This window comes from Saccostrea cucullata, unplaced genomic scaffold, assembly GCF_032062105.1.
Source record: "Saccostrea cucullata isolate Sc308-1 unplaced genomic scaffold, CSIRO_AGI_Scuc_v1 ctg1217, whole genome shotgun sequence".
Classification (NCBI taxonomy): domain Eukaryota; kingdom Metazoa; phylum Mollusca; class Bivalvia; order Ostreida; family Ostreidae; genus Saccostrea; species Saccostrea cuccullata.
Window position 1 is genome coordinate 88,740 of NW_026926108.1, and position 25,374 is coordinate 114,113.

General features: G+C 34.6%; 2 protein-coding genes across 4 annotated transcripts; one reads left to right on the forward strand and one right to left on the reverse strand.

Moving 5' to 3' along the window:
* Positions 1 to 272: 272 nt before the first annotated feature.
* On the reverse strand, positions 273 to 25,374 carry LOC134270802 (uncharacterized). Of its 3 annotated transcripts, none has more exons than XM_062753045.1 (8): positions 25,278 to 25,374; positions 16,138 to 16,306; positions 10,656 to 10,749; positions 10,386 to 10,411; positions 9,683 to 9,763; positions 5,099 to 5,131; positions 4,205 to 4,374; positions 273 to 1,834 (listed from the first exon to the last, which is right to left on the reverse strand). In XM_062753045.1, the coding sequence occupies exons 1-8, from the start codon at positions 25,355 to 25,357 to the stop codon at positions 502 to 504; spliced, it is 1,986 nt and encodes a 661-aa protein (XP_062609029.1). In that variant the 5' UTR covers positions 25,358 to 25,374; the 3' UTR covers positions 273 to 501. The 3 variants fall into 3 exon arrangements, with proteins under 3 accessions (XP_062609029.1, XP_062609027.1, XP_062609028.1); XM_062753043.1 differs by lacking the exon at positions 25,278 to 25,374 and adding an exon at positions 18,548 to 18,727; XM_062753044.1 differs by lacking the exons at positions 5,099 to 5,131; positions 25,278 to 25,374 and adding an exon at positions 18,548 to 18,727.
* Positions 5,108 to 7,385, forward strand: LOC134270803 (sodium/calcium exchanger regulatory protein 1-like). Its single transcript, XM_062753046.1, has 4 exons — positions 5,108 to 5,518; positions 6,418 to 6,590; positions 6,799 to 6,912; positions 7,122 to 7,385. The coding sequence occupies exons 1-4, from the start codon at positions 5,446 to 5,448 to the stop codon at positions 7,182 to 7,184; spliced, it is 423 nt and encodes a 140-aa protein (XP_062609030.1). The 5' UTR covers positions 5,108 to 5,445; the 3' UTR covers positions 7,185 to 7,385.

A 25,374-nucleotide genomic window follows, 5' to 3' on the forward strand; every position in this document is an offset into this window, starting at 1 on the left:
GCCACAAAAAAAATGACATTTCACCCACAAACACAGCGAAAGCGGGGGACGACAATTCTTTGAATTTGCTTGTTATTGACTGCACTGTATGCCAAGGGTTTATGAGGAGAGTATCGTTTTAGATACCCCTGGCAAGCGAAAATGGTGTTTCTTTGATAAAAAAAAACATATCCTAATGCAACAGATACAGGTGAAAATCATGGGTTTTTTTCAGGTACAACTGCCTTCAAGGAATATCCAGTGAAAGGATTGAATTACAACTAAAGCAGTGATTTTTGTTTCTTTTTTCATGTATTGCGTATCAAGCATTTATAAAAAATTGCATTCTCTCATTCTATAATTCAACAGTACTAAGAACATGAACAATTTACTTCCCATGAGAAAATCTATTGATAAACTATTCCTTCGTATTGAGTTGAATCATTTATATCTTTAAGTTTTGATATATTAAATATATATGTTCTAATTTACTTAATTTTCATTTTCACTCTACAAACATATTCATACAGCTGTTTTAGGTCTCCTAACACGTATGCTTCTCATTTTCTTTCGCTTTAAGTTGGTCAAGGTCTCTTTTTCATTTTCTGATATAGAATCTCGTCTTTGCGAGTAAAATGTCTTTCCTGGGATTATTGCGTTGCGACTGCGCGGTCGGGCCACCCGTTGTGTCGGTGTCGCTGGTTTTGGGGGTTGGTGGACCCCTAGTCCTAATTTTTCAAAGTCTCTTACAATATCAGGACTGACAGGCGTATCCGGGCGCGGTCTGAGATCTTTTGGTTTGAAAGACGCTTGTCCACGGCTGTATGTTGTATTCCCCGATTTTGGTCGTCCTAAGACTAAGTTGTTTGCGTTTATCATTTTGGCATTATTTTTGGACTGACAAGATTTACAAGCACGTGGTAAAGGTTTAGTTGATGTTTGCTTCTCCTCATCGATACGAGGTTGGCGCATGCGTTGTTCATATTTTGTTTCTTTACATTGAGAACTAATACAGAATACTTGTCTACAATATTCACATACATTAAATTGCACATTTTTCTCGGGACAGTCCCCGGTACAAGCAGGCTGTAAACACCGGTTACAGCATCTGCGGTCACGTGTTATAGGCTTGGCACTCGTCACACGCTTTGATTTCCGGTTTACCTGAGATCGTTTATTTTCCCACTCCTCTGTATCTATTTGAAGACGCTCTAACTCAACCAGACGGTCAAGCATTAGGTCTAAATTGTCTTTCGCTTTAGCTCGTGTATGATCCCTCCAGTTCCATTTTAACCTCGCCATTTGCCGTAAATCCAAGTCACTAAATGGTTCGGGAATGGGGTCAGCGAATTCATATGGAGGAATGTCAACATGATCTGCATCAAAGTCGTACTTTCGCCATCCCTTTGAAGAATCTGGAACAACAAACGAATCCAGTTTTTCAGGTCTGAGTATTAGATCCGGAACTTCTCGGTTTTTATCTACTTCCGGTTCAAAATCACTATCTTCGTCATCAGAGCTACTTCCACTACTATCGTCGTCTGTTTGACTGCTTTCAATTCCGCTTGTGCTATTGTCTTCATCTTTCTCCTTGCTCCTTTTGCTTTTCTCAGCTTTTAATTTCTCACTGTCATCTTCATCGTCTTTTTCGTTGTCACTTCCGGGTATTCGATCTCCGAACGTCTGCTGTTTATAAGAGTCTCCGATTAAGGTTGATAACACTCGAGGGTTTAAGGAATCAAATGGACCTGGTCTTACATCACTCGGTGTCTCGCAGCGTCGGGCGTTAGCGGGTACTGACCGAGGCCTGCGCATGCGTTGTGCATAACATCTTGAAGGTGGAGGGGTTGGGGCTCTAAAAGAAAATAGAGCATATTGTTAATGATCTTGGAGTAACCTGCCATATCAAATGGAGATAAATTTATCTAAATATTAAAGAATTCAATGTTGCTTCTGAATTATTAAGAAGGTTTTCTACAAATTGGTCTTTAATCTCTGTAACGTAATGGTCAAATTATTGAGAAACGAAATTCTGGTATGCATGTTAACACACTATTTTGCAAAGTGTCGATTGCAGTCTTTCATTTTATTATGAAATAGCACCATTTAAGATGGTTAATATTAAGAAAAATAATTGTCCTTGGCCAGATATCAATAATGCAAGCGCACTTAGCAATCTGTTTATTTAAAAAAAACGGAGTATATAATCAGAAATTTCGTTTTCAGATGACAGTCTTTTATTTAGAATCCAAAGCATACAAATTATATATACTTCACTACAAACCGGTAGACCACTGGTAGATTTCGATTAATTTCGAAAAAAAAGGTAACTTTGGTGAAAAAAAACTATCCAGGGCTGACAGATCACAGTAGTGCATGAAAATAAGACGCTACAGCCTTCTTTTCAATTTAAAAAAAAACAATGGACAGAAATCGGTCCCTTTTAAATGTAAACGAAGAAAGGCCATTCCAAGTTTTTTCTCTGTTTAGCGTCCACCCATCTTTCAAAAATCTACCTACCTATTCGCAAAGAACACACAAGCCAAAACATAAACACAGGCTTAAAAGTCATAAAAAAGACACCCTTCAAATGATTTGATCTAACTAAACTGCTTATAATAGCTATAGAAGAAATATCTATTCTTAAGCAAAAACAAGGGATTAAATGCTTAAAATACACCCAATATAACTTACTGTACAGAATTATTTGGAGAAATTGACAAAATTCAAAAAACTTAATCAATTTCAGGTTTTTTCTTATATGGGGTGTCAAAATCCAAGGCGCACGCGGACGCTAAACATAGAAATGGCCAAACCAATAAAATATAACAGAAATTAACCTACCTATATAAATAGGTCTGTTATTATGGTGTTATTTATATTTTTTGTGATAAAATACAATAAACTTCCCTTCACCGGTACCGAGTGACAAGCGAAGTGCATTAGAATTAAATATCAATATGTCAGTTCTATACATCATACTACATAAACATAAATATTTGTTGCATTGTGCAACTATTATGCCCAAGTGTCTCCAAGCGCCTGATTGCGATGGACTTCCGCCAACACCAAGATGGTGCTGTAACATTGCACGAGTGACTTTTACCTGATCGAAGGAAGGAAGGATCGAGAGCGAGGAAATCTTAACCCTGATCTGTTCCGTATCCTATCACAGTAAAACACGTGGAATAAAACAAACTTTCAATTTAATCATCAAGAAAACACTGCCGTATTATTATTTTCCTGACAAATATTATCAACTTTAGTACTGAAAAGTTTATTATTAAAATCTTGACTGAAATTGATCATTTTAAGAGGCCCATGGGCCACATCGCTCACATGGGTTACTTATGGCCCTTGTTGTTCTTCATCAGTAGATTTTTTTCGTATCGGATGCATATTTCCATGTGAAACTTGGTCACCCATTATCGTTATGACCCCCTAAGGATCATGATTTGAACAAACTTAATTCTGTCTGAGAATCCATTTTCATAAATATATCTTTGCTGTTCCTTGGAAAAGGGTTGAACAAACACAACCTCATGATGCTTCCATATAAATACTGACCAAGGTTTATTTGATTTCTTGGATGGAACATTTTCATTTCTTCTCCTATTTTATCCCTTCTTTAACTTTGAATACCCTGTCCATAATTGTCACAGCCGATCCCTTTCCTATTCCGATATTAACCAATCTAAAACAATTTCCTTCAATGATCCCACCATATATCATGACTCCTGGAGGTCATGATATGAACAAAATTGAATTTAGGAAGCTTCAACATAAGTCTCATCTATTCTTGAGAAGAAGATTCTTAAATGACCCCACCTAGTTTTTATTGTTTTTTTTTTATATAAATATTTCCCCTTCACCCAAGAATACTTGTACCAAGTTTGGTTGAAAATCGCCCAGAGGGTATGGAAAAAATATAAAATTGAAAAAAAAACGGCGAAAATAATGCAAATGACATGTAGACAACGGAAAATTTTTATTAAAAAAACAACCTAAAATGAGCCTTTGGCTCAGGTGACACAAAAGCACTGAACCCAGAAGAGTTATTAATAATATTCAATCAGAACTTATTCTCTGTTTAATCTAGGAATTTGGTCTTTGACATGAATTGCCAAAGGTCAACATGTATTTTAATATATATAAACAGAGTTGACAAGGAAGTGATAAAAGAAACCCGATATTAACAATGGCGGAGATCAGTTTCAATTCTCACCTGTCGGGCTGGGGTTGCTGTATTGGTCGACACCTGAGGAATGACGTCTCCTTCTCGTGGTAGTCCAGGGGTGGCCAGTCCTTGGGTTTGAAGGCCTTCAGACTAGCAGCCAGCTGGGAACGGTAGATCTGGGCTCCCGTCTCCACGGGCGAAGGCTGCTGGTACAGCTTCTGTAAACAAAGCAGCCATTATTTCAGTCAGTTACAATATCACGGCCATTAAATCAAGCCGTTGGTGTGTCAAGATTCTCACATAGATGTCCATTCTATCAGCTAATGCCACTATTGGATAAATCTGTCTCCATAGCCATACATGTACTAGTAGAGAACGGTTACCATGGTTACAAACACCAGATATATTTGATCTGTTTAAGACATAATAACGGTTATAAAGAGCAGGTTTTCTCTCCGTATCTTCAATGAAAATATTTATTGGTACTTAAAATACACAGGTTGGTTTGTATCATAAGTCAACAGTTAAAGTCTACTTGGAGATAACAAGCTACCCTCTTACAGCCACAGGTAAGACTCGAAATATTCTATATTATTTTTGTTTTAGGTGACGCTAATAAGCATTTCAAGCGAATAGTAAATAAAAACGGGGTATATTTAATGATTGCGACTGATTTTCGTGCAGCTAAAGATCCTTTTAACAAACTTGAGACGTTCACACATGCAAGTCTCCTCACGTGTAGTGAAGAGAAATAAAACGTTTTCTACATATAGAAGATAGTAATGTCAAATCTACTCTATACAACATGAGAGATGGACTGTTTTAACTAAAAAATTACAATTGTTAGTAGGAATGTTAAAAAGGTAGATTTTTGTGGTAAGTAGTTCACGCGCGCCGTGGAGAAGGAGCGGATCTAAAATAAAACCACCACCATCAGCTTACCACTTTTGTCACTGTGTAAGGCAGTTCAAATATCTGTGCAGGAGAAAAATTAAAACAGGCTGAAATATTTTAACTTTGTGTGTTTGTGATTTAAGCATTGTTTGTTAAATCTTATTCAGTAGCTGATCAGTTTTACAAAGACTATTTGTTAAACTCAACACGTCTCCAAATATATCAGCCACTTCATTATCATGATATAAGCATGATCGACGAAAGATTTCCATGTGGAAAAGTCAGAGCTTCTGTGCTGCTTTTTTGTTCTTAATTAAACTGTAATTTGATGAAAGGCAAGCCAGAGTGTGGATTGTATTGATTCTATAACTTCTGTGGCATTTTTCTCCGACAGAATGACAAAGGTCCTCGGCCACTGGAAACTCTTCAGCAGCGATGACCGCTGGGACGAGTACATGAGAACCCTGGGTATGTAGTGTTACTATTTATAGTTAATGAGAACCCTGGGTATGTAGTGTTACTATTTATAGTTAATGAGAACTCTGGGTATGTAGTGTTACTATTTATAGTTAATGAGAACTCTTTGTATGTAATGTTACTATTTATAGTTAACCTAGTATCTATTCAAGATTCACAAACTCTGGAATGTGCACAGAATTACAAGTTTTGTAAGGTATGACAATTACATTATTGCAATCAATACATATTTGTTAAAAGTACATTAATATATTTTAACACATATGTATTGATTTAATTAATTTTCCATAACTTCGTACGGCTTTCGAAAAGTCTCAGCGGACTCTGATAATATCAATGAGTCTTGATTCCGTCCTTGAACTCGCTTAGTACCCCAGGTTTACACTGATTATCAGTCAAACCTGGACATCTTGGTCTCTCCTTTGATTATGCACCGGTGAACGGAGCTGAAACCAGTGGACAAACACGACAAATGCTTGATCAAAGTGTTAAAGTTCGTTAGGCAACTGAGAACAGAAAATTCTTGTCATCTTAGTTTAACATGATTGACACCACAGAAAATATCAAATCAACTGTCATCGAAACATGTAGCATCTAAATATTCTACTGACTCTCAATATACCATCATATCTGTCTTTCAACAGTAACACCTTAAAAAGACTACCGGAAAACACTGTGAAAGTACATGTATTCAAATACATTATAGCAATCTATCCTAAGTATTATCATACCATCTTTACTGTACCCTCAAAATTTCGTCATAACAGTCCAACCAAGTACCACTGCAGATTTTGTTCTGTGTTTTAAATTAAGAAACAAATATTTTGAGGATATCAGATTCTATAAATTAAATCATCCTGTTTGTAACACCTTGACATATGTTGCTTTAGGGATCGGGTTTGTTTTACGTAAAGTGGGGAATTCCATCACGAGCTATGAAGAGCTCAAACAAGACGGAGACACGTGGGAACTGCTTATCACATCCACCTTCAAAAACGCTCATCTCAAATTTAAACTGGGAGAGGAATTTGACGAGACGACTCTGGATGGCCGAAAATGTAAGGTAAGACAAACGTGATTCGCCAGTTAAGGAAGCCAATCCAAGACAAATCCAAAGGCCCTGAATCCAGTCAACTGTATACTGTCAAACATTCTTATAAGCATTTTTAAAACTTTCAGTAAAAGAACGAAAGCAAAAAAAGGAACCACTAATAATAAATGGATAGATTTAATGTACCATCAACTTGTTCAAAAGGATTTTGTGTTTTCAGTCGTCCTTTGTAATAGAAGGTGATGATCTAGTCCACTACCAGAAAGGTATAAAGGAAGGCGAGGTAGACTCTAAAATCGTCAGAACAAGAGTGGATGACGAAACAATGACGATTGTAAGTGGCAGACTCAAATAGAATTGTCCGAGTACAAAATAAATAAATCTATCATCAAATGATTTTGTGGTCATGGACATTATGGGCGATACATTTGAGATGGGTGTCAAATATAATTTACTTCCTCTTTTGTCACGATTATTCACAATTTACTTGTCTCACTTAGTATATTTGAGGATATCAAACGTATTTTTTCTGCTATTTTACAGACTCTTGAAGCAATTGGCAAAGACGTGACCACTGTGCGTACTTTTAAACGCTACACGCCATAGGACCCTGGAATGGCCATGTTTCTCCTAATTTGCATAATAGTTCTCCTTGGGCAGTGTTTAGACATGACGTCATCGCATATTCTGGTTTTTAAGAGACACTTTTTCATGCTCGTGGGAACATTATATGCTTTGTACATTTAATCCTTAAAAGCAGGCTATTAAAGTCATGATAGGATTAAAAATAAATCGATTTACACTTGGGATACTTTTTGTCATTGTAAATCAGCCGTGAGCAAGGAATACAACAGCAGGAATCGCAGCAAAATACCTGGCATTCCCATGGGAGCACGGAATTGCGAACTGCATTTAGTTAATCATAGAAGATGAACTGTGTATTATCCTAAAGACCGGTGTTTTACTGATTATGTCAATAGAAACCTAAAGTTATCATGCTAGGAAGTAAAATTTCTACATTATTTGATGTAATACTAATTACTGAAACAGTCAAATTTTTGACTTCCAATCAAAAACCAAAATTTAGTATGGAAAATCTAACAGCAAGAATAAGATATGATCATTTTCAGTATGAATTCAATACGAATTAAAGTAACTAACGTTTTTTCAAGTCTTCATAGCACAAAATATGCTGATCTAACTATACTGAAATATTTCATTTTGACACTATTTAAAGTTAATGTCTCCAACTTTGGCAATTTGTAATTCTAATGAGCATTAACCATTCTACTTAGACAACAACATACATGAAAAAGCCATGCAAACTAAAATGTAGCCACTTGACAACACTCATACCTGTAAGAACGTGTTCGAGAAGGATTGGGGGTAATGAAATCGGATCTGGAAACGCCCCGTCACTAAGAATTTCAGAATTGTTACTAAGCAGTACTGCAGATCACGCCATTGATAACCAACACAAAGTGATGCACAGTACAGAGAACTCTTTATGATAAATATTGTCATTATCTTAATGGCCCTGTCGACAGGATCGAACAAAATCAATAAGGAAATACCTGTAACGAGGCAGGGAAGCTGGGTTTGCTTTGAATTTCAGATATACTTTGAGAAGAGGAAGTTCTCATCTTGGAATGCAATTGTATTGATGCTAACAATTAACAGACACGAAAACAGGAGTCAATGATCCAATATCCAAGTTACTATAGTGCAATTCTGGTTGACAAGTGCGCGTTGAACAACATATAAAACATCAAGGGTCTTAAATTTGACCTAGGGTACATTATCTCCATACCAATTATAAATTTGAAAGCTACCATATTATAGAATCGCTCTCAACATACACGAACAAACACACAACCATGGTAGTTAAGAAGTAGCTTTCATTAAATGACAAGACAGAAGCTACAAAAAAGATAAACTGACGACTTTAACGGTTCCGGCTTAACACTGCTGTTACCTTGTAAAGTCGGCGTCTCTTCCTTTTCTTTTTTAGTCGCTTGGTAGCCATGTTTAATTCATCCACTGATATAATTAACATGGTAAATAATCCCTCTATTGTTTCCCGGACAGATGACACAGTTTTTTTAACTGATCTGATGGAAGACTGGCATTGCTAACCCTTTGTTCAGCTCGGGATTAAATATCCTATGATGACATACCCGCCGATTTTTCGCTAGGTCAATTTGTGCTTTATCGTCCCTCAAACTCGGAAAGGACCCCCTCTAAATTAATCACACAGCGCCACATGTCTCTGTAGTTTCCGGAGAATTATAAGTATTTAATACGCCATATCTCATCAACAATACAGTTTTATGAACTTAGATATTTATAATCCACAAGCATTGTGGGCCGTGGGTGCTTATGGTACAATTTCTGGCTTTAAACCTCACTGAAAAGACTGTCAGGTAAAACAAAACCTCAGTGAAAAGACCATCAGGTAAAATGATCAAGCTATACTTTGATTCTTTCTGCAATGCCTGTTTTACATGATTGTTTCTGTACCTTTCTTTGTCAAGGCAAAGAACAAGAGCAGAACTCGATCAAAAATGGCCAAAATGCGGTGAAATATTTGCCCATTGCAAAATAAAAAATGTTGAGAGTTTTTATAAAATCATTGTAAGACTTTTAATGTTAAGACCACGTAAATTTTATTAAATAAGTCCTTAATTACTAGCTAGTATATTAATTGTATTATCATTGTCTTGTGTTCTAAAGTGACTAACGATCGATTTGTTGAGGCTCTGTTTAAGCAATTGATTTCTAACAACTCACACTATAAAAATCTACCAAAAGTAACCCTCGATATAAAATTTAAATGTCACAGTTCTTATATATAGTGTATCGGTGCTGTTCGTGCATAAAGTGACAATGTACGCCATGTTGAAATTTGTTTACGTAGCAACGAAAGCACGATGTTAATTAGCTGAATAGCCCATCACACGTGTCAATGTTTACTTCCTATATTAAACATGAATAGTGTATTTTACAACATTTTTATCACAAAAAAGCCTGACATTATTGACAAACACACTGAACACGTTAATAAGAAAGGTAACTCGGTAAGAAGGAGCGGTGAAAGTTCCTACCTGATAGGCCGAAGTCCTGAATTTATTCCGGAGGTTCATACTGACATCTCGCACCTGTTCTGTGAGCTTCTTAAACTCCACCTGATCATTAGTTGACCAAATTAATGAATCCAAAGTTTCTTTAAAATCGTAATCCATTACAATAGACTATCAGTTAACACATCAGCACAATTATTGATATATAAAACAATCAAGGAGGCGAATCGGACATGTATCAAATCAATACACATGCCCTAGTTCTAGTTTTTGAGATTCTAAATGTAATATGCAGCAGGTCCGCCTCCATTTATAGGGTATCAATAAAAACCCCGTCACCAGGCATAAAAACAATGGCGGACATGTACAGATCCACTTTTACCTTGAGCAAAGTTGTCGGGACGTTTTAAATACCAGCCGAAATTTTGACACAAGTTTACACCTTGTAAGACTTGGCGATATGTTTTTCTAACTTCGGTAGTATTATGGAAATGTAATTAAAGTTTAAATGCATTAAGACTTATTGAGTCTTTGTGACAGATTAGAAGGACATTCGGTCCTCTTTGTGTACCGAGATAATTTTCTAAGTTGCTTTTGATAGGTATAATTTTTAAATGCTTTCCTTATTACAAATGTATTTCAAAGAATCAATACAAATTCAGGGTCTTTCAAGGGGACTTTAAATATCAGAGAGACCATTATACTGTATGAAATGTGAAATATTTACCTTGGATAACCGGCACAAATTTTCATCTGAAAAACATAACAGAAAAAGAATCTGCTGTTAATTTTCCTGAGGATTTATGATTCAAGTACATTGTACTCTTCACATCAACAAATAATGCTTGATTTTACTAATACCGAGTTTATATATTTTCTTCATTTTTTTACAACTGCAGATCGGATTTTCCTTTGCAAACAAGAAGAAATAACTTTCATATTGATGAGCCCCCAAAAGAACTATTGTGTCAGCACACAAAAAAAACCGGTTACTTACTATCTTTATCGCTCTTGATAACTTCTGGTAAATCTATCGTTTCTTCTCGTAATTCTACATCACTGGGCGCCCATCCAATGTACTTCAAGGTGGCCTGCAAAAAAAGAGAGAAAATAACCAATGAGCATCCCAATGTTTCAAAAAAAAATTAATTCCAGTTTGAAACACGCCCCATCCAGATAAAAACTTCAGTTACATTCATTCCTTGAGACTTATTTGTGTCGTCGTTTGTGTCGTCACTTGTGTCATCGTTTGTGTCTTCGTTGTGTCATCAAGTGATAATTTTTAGTTGGTCACTTACCTTGTCAAAGAACCTGTAGCCTTTTATTCCAAATGCTGACGACGCATGGTTTGATATGTTTTCAAAATTTTGATTAGGGTCCAATGAAACAACGGGAGGAACCCATTAGGCTTTCAATGACATTCAATACATAATGACAATACACATGAATATTGATCAGGCAGAACATCAAAGTCTCTAGGATTTGATGACAGTTGGAGATAGGATGTTTCCATACACTGCATGATTCAGCAGCCTTAAATATTAATGTTCACTAAACTTAAACGGGAACCTGTCGTGAACCCCTGGCCGAGTGCACGTGAATATACATATCATTTATAATTGGCAAGAACATAAATGATTTAGTGTTAGCTTGTAAATGCGACCCAGTGTTGACAACTTTAAATCATAAATTAAAATTGGTTGGTGGATTGCAATGCTATGTAAAGACGAAAATGACCCCTGATTTTTTTCCATGTAAAAAAAAAAATCACATTCGTCTACGACTGAGGTCCGTCAATGTTTTTTAATGTCAAAAAGTGACCCAGTTCATTATTCTACGAGGGTCGTGAATTGTCTTTAAATTGATTTTGATGAAAATGTCTCCACATTTAAGTTTTCTTTTCATTTTCTGGATTTGCGTTATTAAGACTAACAAGAGATGTTTGTAAAACACTTATGCCCCTTCCCCCCAAATTGGATTTATTCTAAGTCCAAAAGGGCATAACTCAGTCTAAAATGGTGCGATCCTACCCAAAACAGAATTTAACCTAGATATTCAGCTGAAAAACCTGTATACTAAATTTCATTTCAATATGTGCAACCTCTGCAAAGAAAATGAACGGAAACGGCAAATAAATGGAATTTTTTTCCAAGGGGTCTAACAACAAGGGGCATAGCACTGTGGCTGGGAAAAAAAAATTGGTTTATTTATATAATAGTGTTGCATTATGTACTATGCCTAAAAAACAGAACTTGACCTAGATATTAAGCTGAAAAATCTGTATACTAAATTTCATTTTATTATTTATGTGCAATCCATTTGATTTAAGAAAATAATGGTAACACACGCACTTGCAAAAACTCATTCAAAATCTTCATGCTAAAATTAGTTGCATGCTTAGTTATTTTGGTTACTAGTATTTTCTCTAAAGGGGCATAACTTTATTTTCTGTTTTGTAAAAAATGATTTGTTTACAGCGTGGATCATTGATAATTTTCTTTTACATCCTTCAATCAAGCGCTATATAAAAAAGCTGACCCCATGATATCAATTCATCTAACGATCTGTATGTAATTAGTTTGAAACTTTGTTGTACACATTGATAAGATTCCTGAATAAATATAACTGTTTTCAAATAATTTCTATTTTCTCCTTCTTGTGTCAATTGTATAAATTAAGTTTATATATTTAATAAGAAAATGATCGTCTCTGTGGCGTAATCGATAAGGCATCGGACTGGCAACCTCATGGTCGTGAGTTCGATTCCCGGTGAATGCACGATAGAATTTTATTCAGAAAATAAGGGCGTGCACTATTTCGGCATAGTATGCTTACGCTATATAAATCCTTAGACCACTATGCGAGAATAGTAGGGTATGGGCTATATAGAGACAAACTGACAGGAAGCATAATAATATTGAATAGTTATTATCCAAAAGTAGTCCCATGACCAATCATGCTTTGCTATTCTTGATAGGATGATTTTAAAGAATTTTCCTATATATGTCTATGTAAAACTTTGGTCGGCCATCGTGGCCTCGCCCTAACCCCGGGGGTCATGATTTGAACAAACTTGAATCTACACTACGTGATGATGCTTCCATATAAATATGATAAATTATGGCTTTGCTATTCTTGAGAAGAAGATTTTTAAAGAATTTTCCTATATAAATTAAAACTTATTTTTAGTAACCATAGGGTCATGATTTGAATAAATTTGAATCTACACTACCTGAATACTTCCAAATAAATATGATCAATTATGGCTTTGCTATTCTTGAGAAGAAGATTTTTAAAGAATTTTCCTATATATTTCCATGTGTGCCAAGTTATACTGAATTTGAACAAACTTGAATCTACACTACCTGAGGATGCTTCCACATAAATATGATCAATTATGGCTTTGGTTTTCTTGAGAAGAAGATTTTTAAAGAATGTTCCTACATATTTCTATGTAAAACTTTGGTCGGCCACTTTGGCCCCGCCCTAACTTTGAGGGTCATGATTTGAACAAACTTGAATCAACACTACCTGAGGATGCTTCCATATAAATATGATCAATTATGGCTTTGGTTTTCTTGAGAAGATTTTTAAAGAATTTCCCTATATATTTCTATATAAAACTTTGGTGGGCCATTGTGGCCCCGCCCTACCCCCGAGGGTCATGATTTGAACAAAAATTGTTTCACAGAAATTTTCCTGGCACAGTTTTTGAGAAGAAGATTTTTAACAAGATCATCAAAATCAAAAACCGATGCAGGGCGTGGCCCTTCAATTGAACAAACTTGAATCCCCTTCACCCAAGGATGCTTTGCGGCAGGTTTGGTTGAAATTGGTCCAGCGGTTCTTGAGAAGAAGTCGAAAATGTGAAAAGTTTACAACAACGACGACGACAACGACGACAGACAACGGACAAATTGTGATCAGAAAAGCTCACTTGAGCCTTTGGCTCAGGTGAGCTAAAAAGGGTGCGATCCTACCCAAAACAGAACTTGACCTAGATATTAAGCTGAAAAATCTGTATACTAAATTTCATTTCAATATGTGCAACGTCTGCAAAGAAAATGAACGGAAACTGCAAATAAGTGGACTTTTTCTAAGTTCAAGGGGCATAACTCTGTCAAAAATGTGCGATCGTATCCTAAACAGAACTTGAAAACTGTATGAGGAGTAGCATTTTGAAAGCATTTCACAGAAATTTCTATTTTTAGTAACCACGGCAACACCGTTCATCGAAATCAAAAACCGATGCACAGAATTATGTATCTTAGTATAGTCTGCTTGTGTGTCAAGTTTTATTGAAATCAGACAAAACCTGTAAGAGGAGTAGCATAACAAACTAACACCTTTTTCCAGAAAATGTTAATTCACCTTTATGTAGTGAATACATATAAAAAATAATTTTAACGATGGCCATATGAGATGACGACTTTAAATAAAGGACAGAAATTTTGTCTTTCTGGTGGCGTGTACATACAAAACATGAAATACATGAGAAGAGATAAGGATAGGAAAAAAACCGCTAAATAGAAATTCTGTTTAAACACAACTTTCTACCTTTTCTGTTTTGTTTTATTGATTAAGTTAAAAGCGAAATTCCTGTCTTGGACTTTCTTTAATAATCCCTGCACGATCAGCGATCTGTCACTTCAAAGTCAGAATACCTTGTAAACTCTGGGTAGAGATTTAAACTACGAAAGAAACACCCCTTTATCAACAAATCAAGTCTGTCAGATAGCTAGACTAGCAATTTACAACAATTACAAAATATTGATACTTTGGTTGGGTCATATATATTTTTTCCAAAAATGTTTTTTTTAAGTCGGAAAATTTGTCCCACCCCACCCCTCCACTTAGCTAATGCAATACAGAATGTAATTTTCCCATGTTTTACCGTTACAAATTTCATGTAAGTAAGAATTCCTTGACAAACTCAAAGGACTCCGGGCGACAAAATGAAACAAGTAACTACTGTCAGCGTAACAAAGGCCATCTCAAGATTAATTTTACAAGTTATTAAAACTTTCATTTTCGGATGAGAGAGAAAATAAGTTGATCTATTATTATTCCAATGTCACCTTATTCTTTCTATAAACATAAAGAATAATTCGTATCGGTGAACTTTATTTGTGTAACCGTTTAACTTAGTCAGAAAGTGACAAATCGCACCTTCGTTTTCCGTCGGCTTTATCTTTTAGTCAATTTTATTACACCATTTTTGTATACAACTTGGTGTTATTGAACAATCCATTACAAATCCCGAGACGTGAAAGTTAATGGGATTGAAATGCTTTACTGAAAGAAACTGCATGAAAATATCGATAATTTAAGCTTTATCCGGATCATGTTATTACAACTTTGTATTCATTGTGTACTTTAACATATCAGATGATGTTAGCATTCAAAGAAAACATGTATAGGACACCGACGACGAAAGTTCTACACAGATGTAGTACCCTCGGAGACTATGATTTTTAAATTTTACCTTTTTCTATTTCAAAGATCTGTTCATATGCATGTTTATTATACAGCAGAGTTACTATTTGTATTATACATGTTGATTTGTAATGCCTTCAAAAAAATTTCCCTATATAATGTTTAACTGAGCGGGAATCGGTGATTAACCGCAGAGTGAGATGTTGGACCTATCAAAGAGATGTTGGACCGCTTACGTCACAGGGTGAGCGGGGTCAGCTATTAAATCTTAATTTCATTCGTTGGAGTTCCGCAGAACTGCAGTGTGGGTAAACGAAATTAACATTATGGTATGTCAAAAGAAAAAGGTATTATAAAATATATATTTTCTGTGTTCTCGGACAATGCTTTTTTTTTTGTCGACCCCTAACGGTCTCAGGCAAACAGTCTGATTCTTGGGTCCGACAAAAAGCATGTTGCCCACTAACACAGTCAATAACTATAAAATATCGACCTACACTGAAGTCCAAAATTGGATAATGTTAATTTTGAGGGTTTTACTGGACGAAACAATTTAAGCTTTTGAAAATGGTGAATAAACAACGAGGGAATGGAACGAAACTAAAAGATTCGTTTAGATTTTACTCAGTCCAAAGACGAAAAAATTCAGACAATTTTTGAAAAATATACAATAATGCCGTTTCAGCTAAAGAATTCAACATCTCTTTCATGTTGCTTTCAGCCAATTTAGATAGAATACCAAAGACATTCAAATTAAATACATATCTTATTGCAAAAACGATTTCTAGTACTCATTTTGAGCGGTATCGAACAAAGCTTTTCCAATTTTTTTTTTTGTACTTCAGGACAACTATTTATAACTTCAGCATTTTATACTGCATTGAAAATTTAAAATTTTGCCTACTCATTATTATTTTTTTGGGGAAGGGATCATTGCCTTCATTTTTTTTTCAGAATCTATATGAAATGTAAAATTTTAAGAATGGATGCCATCAGAAACAGAAAACAATCCGAAAATTGCTAAATGATTTAGAAATTCCTACCGGATCAAGACGTGAGAAAGCTGTCCGTCCGACCATGCTGTCATCAGAGTCCGGAGTTTCCGTGTAGTAGCCTCCTTCCGGTCCAGAGTTTTCCGTGGAGCAGCAAACAATGACACTATCCTGAAGCACCTTTTCTTTGCGTCGTGACGTCACACCATCTTTGCTTTCCCTGCATTTAGAAAGGCGATAAAGTATCAGTCTGGGATTTCGATAAGTATAGCCCTTCTTTCTGATCATCATCCCTCACTGAATAGAGGGATCAGACAGCTAAATGATTATAGATCTACCCACGCAAAGATAAATCTTTCTTAAATCGTGAGCCATAGTTTTTATCCCATTGCAACAAACAAAAATATCAATGTATAAAAAATCCTTTCTTTGTGTTTTCCTATGAAAGGAATGTGATGTTGCGGCTAACAGAAAACTCCCGTGGAGAAAGTTCTCAGGCTACTTCCAAATCACCAGCACTCCTAAGCAAGAAACAGAAAAGTTTCACAACTTCAAATCAATATATTCTTCATCGTAAAGTCCATTCCAAAGATGAATAAATTTGTCGAATCAATTCGTCAAATCAAATTTTTGTCGAAATGTAAGGCTCTCGATTTTATATTATTAAAGTTCCATAACGACTTTCATATCTAGTGTATCCATGAAGAAGCCAATATTTCTAGCTGTTATACAACTTAAAACCAAAGTAAAAACAATCGTTAAAATTTTAAGAGCTTTGTTATTTCCCCGAAGGTGAAAAAGACAAACACTTAGAACACAGATCGAAGATTTTGAATAGGTAAGATTATAAGACCAAACGTTTATTTTTCTCATTTAGGAGCAGTATACATACCAAAAGAACGATGAAAATTAGGTAACGCGAGTGAGGATTCTGACTTAGAACTTGTTCTAGATTCATCAAGATTTTTTTTTCTAAAAAAAAAAGGAATATTTGGATCTACGTAAGACAAAGCTGAAATTTTGAACAGAGATGGCTAACAATGAGCAAGCAACGTAAACGATAAAATCCTGTATCGATGTTATTATAGTTGAGTAAACTTTGTGCAAAAACAGAACTCCTTGTTCAAACTAATGGTCTTGGTAGACAAAGAAATGTAGCCAAATCCATTGAAAAGGTATATTAAGCACGGTCTCATCAAAGAGATTTCTTAAATGAGTACATACTCAGTGCAGATATGTGAATTTGTCAGATGAAAACCAAGTAGAAAATTAAAACTTGAGAACTCAATACATTGGTATCAATACGTCAAAGACGACCCAGATAACTTCAATATATCAATTCCTGTAAATTTCAATTGGTTAAAATATGTGACAAAGTTCTGCTTGTGTGGCATTGTCAAACATTTTCTAATTAGAACATTTAAAGTCAGCAATGCCATAGGTGAAACCTAGCAATGAAGTTAGCCTTAAAGCAAAATTGCCAATGGTTCCGGAATTTTATTTCTCCGGCAACTGCATTCACCGGAAATGACGTCGATACATATCCGAAGATGCTAACACATTCGGAACCAACAAGCAGACCAAATAAACTGAAAATTGGGTTAAGTCAAAATTTCTAATTAGTATAACATTTGAAATACTTTTGAAAATAAAACAAAATTATTTATTATGTATATATTTGAATATTAAAGTATAATATTTTAAACGTATTCGTGAAACAAAAATCAGGATATCCAGAGTTTAAATTCTGACCTCCGCATGATATGGTCCTGAGCCCCGAGATCGATACGCTCCAGGAAGATTGCCATTAAGATTTCTCCCTTAGATATCAATATCAAATAATCAATCACTACTTTGAGAAATTGAATAATCCTTGTCCAATATGCCTTTAAATATTGAAACTCGAAGAAAAGAAAGCTTGTCGATTATCTGTCTCAGGTCTTGGGGTCATGGCAAGGATTGAGGTTCACATGAAGATGGGCCAATTTTACGATAATCTAAAACTCGATGATAATGAAAGAATTTACATTAAGAGAGACAGAAAAATAATGCATAAACTAAAGTGTAATGGGAAAAATCTGACGCTTTTTTCATTGGAATTTAATTTAATAACAAATTAATGATTCGATTCTTCTAGAATGAGGAGAAGCGAACCAAGTTTATGACGACTTTAGGAAAATAGTATAGGACTGTCAATATCTTAAACACAACAAAGACTCAGAGAAACCATCGACTTTTTCCTGGTGTTACGTTGTCCTGTTCCAAGCTACTATACAAGGTACAAAACTATGTGATGAATACTGAACAAGGAAATGATAATGATTTAAGACAAGTGTATATACTTAATTAAGCCATCTGCTTTTTCTGGCAGTCTAATGCCTTTAAAGCTTTTAAAGTACATTACTCTGTGGTGAGTACAAAATGAGGAAAGTCTAGGTTTAGTCAGTACAGCTGTACCTACCGCGATGTCCTGTCCTCTCTGTCGTGTTTCTGGTCGTCAAATGTCCAGAAGTTCCGGTAGGCAGTCGTCGTTAGTGTGTCTGCCAGTAACTCGCTGCACATGTACATAGACCCCATAATTATCAAGCCAACATCAACATCATTTTTTTTACAAAGAGCGGGTTAAAGGTCACCAAGAATAATTTTAAAACACGTTCAAATTTTAAAACACGTTCAAAGAAATAAGTCCATTCCAAAAAGAAAGTTAGTTTACATAACTCCTTAAAAAGTCAAATTAGTTCTATTATCGTAACAACAATTATAATCGTAATTCAAGTACTTCCAGGTACTTCCTTGGTTTTCCGTCGGACTCTTCCTGAAAATTAAATCTCCGCGGATCAAGGGGTATTAGAAATTTTCGAAGATTTAGAAATAATATTATACTTGTCAACTTAAATTTCCATTGATGAACATTTCACGAGACGGACAATATTTAAATCAAGTCTCTCAGAACTATATTTACATAAAGAACGCAGTCAAATTCCATTTAGACGTTCTTCTTTGATAATTATACTCGTATTAGTCCAAGACCTAATTTGCTGAGAAAACAAGAAGCACCTCCAAACGAAATTACACGACTTCAATCAAAATTCAAATCTAGGTCTAATTCCAAACATTAAGTTGCACCCCTCTTCTCCATTCAGTCGTGCATTTTGACCAATGCACCATCCACTTTTTGGCATTACTGGTAAGTATGGAAACTTTCCATTGGCTATCTCTGATATGTTATCTCCAATCGATACTTCCGTTTTTTGAGACAACAAATCCTCCGTGGCAGGCACTAATACTTCGTTTAGGTTAGGACATTTTATGGAGACACTCGGACATAAATTTTCAGCATAAGGCATGCACTCCAAGATTGCGTTGTCTGGGTAATAGGGATGTGCGATTTTATCGGTATACCGGTATATCGCGATTTTTTGTTGCGTGATACGTATCGTGATACGGAGGCCTAAATACCGGTCTTTGGTACATATTATAAAATCCAGAAATAATTCATTTATTTGTTCAATCTTTCAAATTACAAACACAGGAAGTATAAAAAATTTGTAAAAAGTGAAAAGAATCATCCTGTCCAAACATAATTGATTATATATACATAAAAATTTCAAGAAAATAAAATTTTATTTTTCTAGCATATTTTCTAGAAAAATAATGACTTTTCATATAAAATCATTGTAAAAACTGGTTTTAAAAATATCATGATATTATCGTGATATTGTGGGAAAAAATCGTGATATATCGCGATACGAAATTTTTGGCGATACCCACACACATCTTTCCTGAATTTTTAAAGATCACCTGAAAGCTATAACTCCAGAATTAATCACCATAAAACGCCCAATAAAATAGTTAAGGAAACACACAGTCTCTAATAAGAATCCAAAGATGGTCGTTATTTCCAGTTTCCATGTTGTGTCTTGAGTAGAGGGATAAAATAGAGAGGGATTCCTTCATTTATCATTTGTCTTGGATGAAATGAACATGCTTCATAATGATTAAAAAGAATTATCAAGAAATGAAAAAGTTTTAAATAACATTTGTGGGATTTGATCCGATTAAATATGTCTCCATTCACTAAAAGAACACTGACTTCAGGCTTTCCTTAATTAGATCGTATTCTGTTGCTGTGTGCTTAAAGCAATTACACCGGATTTCTGGCAGTCCATCGATAAATTTGCCCTCAATTTATTTTTCCCTCAAGTTCTCTGTCTTGAACACGTAATGAAAATAATGCATTTTACTGGCCGTAAACGTTCTTGTATTCTTTTTTAAAGAGGTAAATTTATCTATTTACACCCGGCATACCCGTGTCTTTTGGTTAGAGCTAAACCATTTCCTTAATACTTTAAATCTGTTTACACTTAAAACATCAAAATGATTTCTGCTAAATGGGTTCCAAGTTTTAGAGTAAAGTCAACATCAAATTTAGAAAATCCCGTTAGAATCACAGGATAACTCTAACTAGAGCGATGATTGCGACAAAGATCGCCAAAATTGAGTTCTTTGAACTCCACAGGGTAAGATTTATAAAGAGCATTCATCAGCTAAATGAAATACCCCTCGAAGAAACCAAAAAAGCCTTTAAAATATTACATGTAGATGAAACAAGGGAACAAGTCACTCAAAAGTGGCGTTTTCTTTATTTTACTAATAAAACGAGAGGTTTTAATTAGATAAAGTAATGAGAGATTAATTCCTGCGTGGATAAGAATTTTTTGTAGTAATCTGTAAATACAGTTTAATTTTCTGACCACCAAACTTTTTTTTACTTGTTAATATATTCTAGGTGAGTGGCTGGCTGTGATGGGGGTGTATGGGCTGGAACTCAATTTGGAAGGGAGGGATGAGAGCTCTTAATTCGAATTTCATCATCGTCATGTGCATGTTTGGAAAGCATTCATTGATACAATGTACCTGTAATTTGACTATCGACAAAGCTGTTTTTGTTTATACATGATTTGTTTTTTTACGATGACTTGAGTGCATTCTGACATAATATGTCTGTTATCTTCAGATCGAGATCCCCTGATGGACTTCACATCTGAGCTGTATAGGACGTCAAATAGAGGAACGCGTCAAAGTTCCTAAAAAAGTCATTCGTTAAACCTCAAACACTTTTCTTAACACGAGAATTTGTTGTTTTTTCCCCTTATATTGTGATATTCCTGTTATTTCTCCATTGTCTTTTATATAATTATTCAACCATTTTACATTATTTTGAAACATAAGTAGATCTATATAGTTAGCTAAATTAAATATATACTTCGCTTGCACATTGTATTTTGAACTTTTAGAACGGTAGGTATTATAAGTGCATTTCTATTATTTTAATATCGTGTACTTGCCAATGAAATGTTTTAAATTCCCTTTGATGTCTTACACAGTGGTTTCAAGTTTCATATTTATTCATTTTTTAAAATATAATGTGGGTTATTTCACATACTTATATGACCTATATATGATGTAAATTGAAGTTACTTTGTAAACAAATAATGACTTGGATAATTCAACAGATTTTAAAAACAATTTAATAATTTTATAAATAGTTTTTAAACCTTTGTTAAACCTTTAAACACACTTAGGTCATCCAAATGGATTATGTTATTTTTACAGGAAAACGCTGCCAAAATATTTCGTCGTTTTACAGATATCTGCAGCTGATTCCAAATAAAACTGTCAGATTTTTATCTGTAGGCATGGGACAATCTATAATCTGTATACGTACAACATGTAGTTGATTTTCGTCAGCATATCAGTTGACAAGTTTTTAAGTTCAACTTAAGAACATCGAAATAGAAGCAAAAAATAGTGTAAGAAAATGCAGTGGTTAAAGAATTACATGTGTTACTTATTTTATGAAAACAGAATCTTTAAATATTCAAATATTTTCTCCTTCATAGCAATTTTCACATTATGTAAAAAACCCAAAAATTCTTTGTCCAACTTTTCCTAATTTTTTCCGTAATGTTATAAGAAAATTTGCTTAACTAATTATATATATATATATATATTCCCTAGCTCTAACTTCTAACTTTCTTCTCAGCCATCAATCATAAGAATATGATGTCAGACATTCTTAAATTTCATGAATTTAATATTTCTAATTAACACTTTAAAAAATACGATCGACTCCATTCTTCCACTACAATCCTGATTTTTTTATTATTATTATTTTTTTTTTGGTTGAAAATTATCACTTACCATTTTGAAGGTGCATTTCCCCTGGTGCACAATATCCCAATACACAGAGAAATAAAAACAAAAGGGTTTAAAGTGCCTTGTATAGTGTTAACCCCGAACAATAACCACAGTATTATAGCACTGGAAGCGCCATAACAAAAGTAGTCTTTCAAAATCCATTCATGATTTGCTCTCGGATTAAAAACATGACAGTTTCAAAACTGCATATTCATATCGGATGCAAAGAGTGCTTTATAAATTGTGGTTTGAATTCTATGCAGTTTAACAAATTCTTTAAAAAACCGGATTAAGAGCTGACTAGAAGTTATTTGAATTGAGGTATATACATTTATATTCATTTCATTCCTTAGTTTAACTACTTTACGCTTTGAGTACTGACATAATTGCAGTGGCTTTTGAGGCAAGCACCGAGGGTATATGTTTCAACAAATGTGTTTGACAAATTGCTGTCTTTTAATTAACGAGAGTGATTTATTGGTTTCAGATAGGGAAAAAAACTGGAAAGAAGATTAACCACATTAATCACCAAATAAGATATCGGGAGAGTATGACGTCACACTTCACATGGTCTCAGTAGCGAGAGGGAGTTTTTAATTCCTACCCTGTTATTGGGTCTAAGAACTGTTCATTGATTCTTCTTCCTATCTCTGTCATTAAGTTTATCTATGCTGGTGTTTTCCCGTTGTGTAAAATCATTTATTACAAAGTACAAACAGAGAGAGGTCACCCTGGGATGAAGACCACGGTTATACGGAGTGAGCACTCCGATTCAAGTCCGCGAAGTCCGAAAATTAACACACCCTCGAAGATACATTTTACAATTTCTGTATTTCACATTTTTGTCTTGGTACCTTAAACGGTGTTATTCCAAAAATTCAAATAGCCACAACTCTGCTTTGAAAAAAAATATATCTTGTCTTTAACTTGCGACATTAGGGTAATAAATGCATCTCTGACAAAATAAGCTGTTTCCTCTCTTTTTCTCTATATATAAACTTATTTCGTTGCACAAATCAAAGAAATCATTCTTAAATTTAAAAAAATGATGACAAACAAAGATGGGACTTACCAACATGACCCTCGTTCAATCAACGGTAAATAAACATAAGCTATATCACGGGCATGTGTCTGTGTATCTGACAGTTCGAGTTACTTCTTTACAAAGCTGTATTCTAATTTTATCTTTGTCGAATTACTCTTAATCCAAGTTTGATTTTTATATCAAATATTATTTTTATGACAGAGCAGACTTTGTACCTGGAGAATTGAATGATTTTTAAACGCTGCGAGAAAATCAATGGTAGAGTCTTTAACATTCATATGTCGCCATCCATTAGAGCAGTGGGATTAGATACAAGGGTGTATCAGTGAAATCTTTACTGATAGGGAAGTCATATGATGTCCACCACAGAAGGAAAATTTACTTCTTTTTTTAACTTTTGTGAGAAATCAATACTTTTGTGAAAAATCCATTAAACTTCTATCGCAAAAAGAAAATGTATGCGCTTTAAATTTTGAAAATTTCAAAATACTTCATATACTCATCCCTGAGAGTTTGGTAAATTTTAGTTCATTTGGTTTCAGGTATTTAGCAAATAATTTAGGAAATGAACTTTCAGGATATGCATATGATAAGCTTACAACAGTAGAAGGAAAAAGTCTCCAGAGGTTTATATAAGGAATGTAAATCATTCAGTCGACAGAGCACTAGACCATCAAATCGCGTTCGTGAAGAATAGTTCTTTGGAAAGATTACATTTCTTTAGTTTGTACTTCAAAATTTAACACAGATTCATAGCGTTCTCACAGGAAAATCAAACAAAATGTAAGCAGCGGTACAGTCGTTATGTACAGGGGGATTAACAGAAAGAATAAATTCACAAAATCGCCATTATTTCCATGCAACGGTAAATTGGCCGCCATACATCTGAGGGAGTGCGATTCCCCTACATCGGACTTACCTCTTCTGATATGCCTCATCTCTGGAAATGATCTTACGGCAAATATATATACTTGATAAATATGACTCTTCAGGGAAGGAAAGCCAATTGGGGCCACTTGAGATTACTGGAGATTGAATTACGGACCATAAGCGCTACCTCTCACTAGTCATTTTCCCGCGTTTTTATATTGTTTCGGTGTCAATTGCCAGGGTCGTTAGATATCCCCATCTTCAAAGGCGTTCGGGTAGATCAGTTATTGACTGATTTTACCAAAATAGCTCCCTGTCCTACCTCTCCCCTGATTTATGATTCTATTAAGCAATAAAGCACCATCGACGACCTGACTTTTGGTTGGAAAGTCTTATTTTTTCAGAGCATAAAAATTTAACGATAAATTCGGGAACAAACATAGATCAGTAACATAGAACTTTTGACAATGAGGAGAAAATACGAAATATTCAATGATTTCCAATAGTGAAACACAAAAGAAATTAGATAGGTATGGATTTAAAAAAAGAGGTCTTATACATTCCATGCGAAGGTGGAAATTCGCGAAGATTAACTAACTTCCTGAATAATAGATGATGGACAAATGGAATTTACAATCGTGTGTTTTTATGTCTTGTAGCAGAAAATAACCTGTGTAGTGTCGAAGTTACATACACAAAATCGGAAAAATATTTCAGCAAATGAAGGGCATTTAATCTTCACTTAAAATAAATACATTTTATGATTTATCTTATGAAAAATGCGAGAGAGAAAAAAAATTAAATTTCATTTTTCATAAATATAGGTACTGTAATAAAGAGTATCGTGACAGTATAGCATCTACATTTTTCCTCAGAAGTTCATGTACCTATATATCAATTTTACTGAAATTTTAAGTAAATTTAAATTAAAGTACGTAATACCTATAAAATTAACACATTATAGGTATTACGTATTTTTTTAAATTAAATAATTACTGAAATTTTCGGTAAAACTGATAGATGCGCGAACTCCTGTGATTTTTCTGAAGAAACCAAGTCACAGTCAATGACTAACCTTCTTGGAGATTCTGTGGCGCTCCATATTGTCCAAGTCCTGTTTCTATACTGCTTGTGAAGCTTCCATGTATTTTCCATAATTTCTTATATTAGAT

What these genes read in the sequence shown, in the direction of transcription:
- LOC134270803 (XM_062753046.1), top strand. Translation starts at nt 5,446, where the DNA reads ATGACAAAGGTCCTCGGCCACTGGAAACTCTTCAGCAGCGATGACCGC. An exon ending in CGAGTACATGAGAACCCTGG is followed by an intron (nt 5,519 to 6,417) that starts GTATGTAGTGTT and finishes ATGTTGCTTTAG; the next exon opens with GGATCGGGTTTGTTTTACGT. An exon ending in TGGATGGCCGAAAATGTAAG is followed by an intron (nt 6,591 to 6,798) that starts GTAAGACAAACG and finishes TTGTGTTTTCAG; the next exon opens with TCGTCCTTTGTAATAGAAGG.
- LOC134270802 (XM_062753043.1), bottom strand. Translation starts at nt 18,663, where the DNA reads ATGGGGTCTATGTACATGTGCAGCGAGTTACTGGCAGACACACTAACG. An exon ending in ATTTGTGCCGGTTATCCAAG is followed by an intron (nt 9,764 to 10,385) that starts GTAAATATTTCA and finishes ACTAATGATCAG; the next exon opens with GTGGAGTTTAAGAAGCTCAC. An exon ending in CTTACACAGTGACAAAAGTG is followed by an intron (nt 4,375 to 5,098) that starts GTAAGCTGATGG and finishes CTTTGTTTACAG; the next exon opens with AAGCTGTACCAGCAGCCTTC.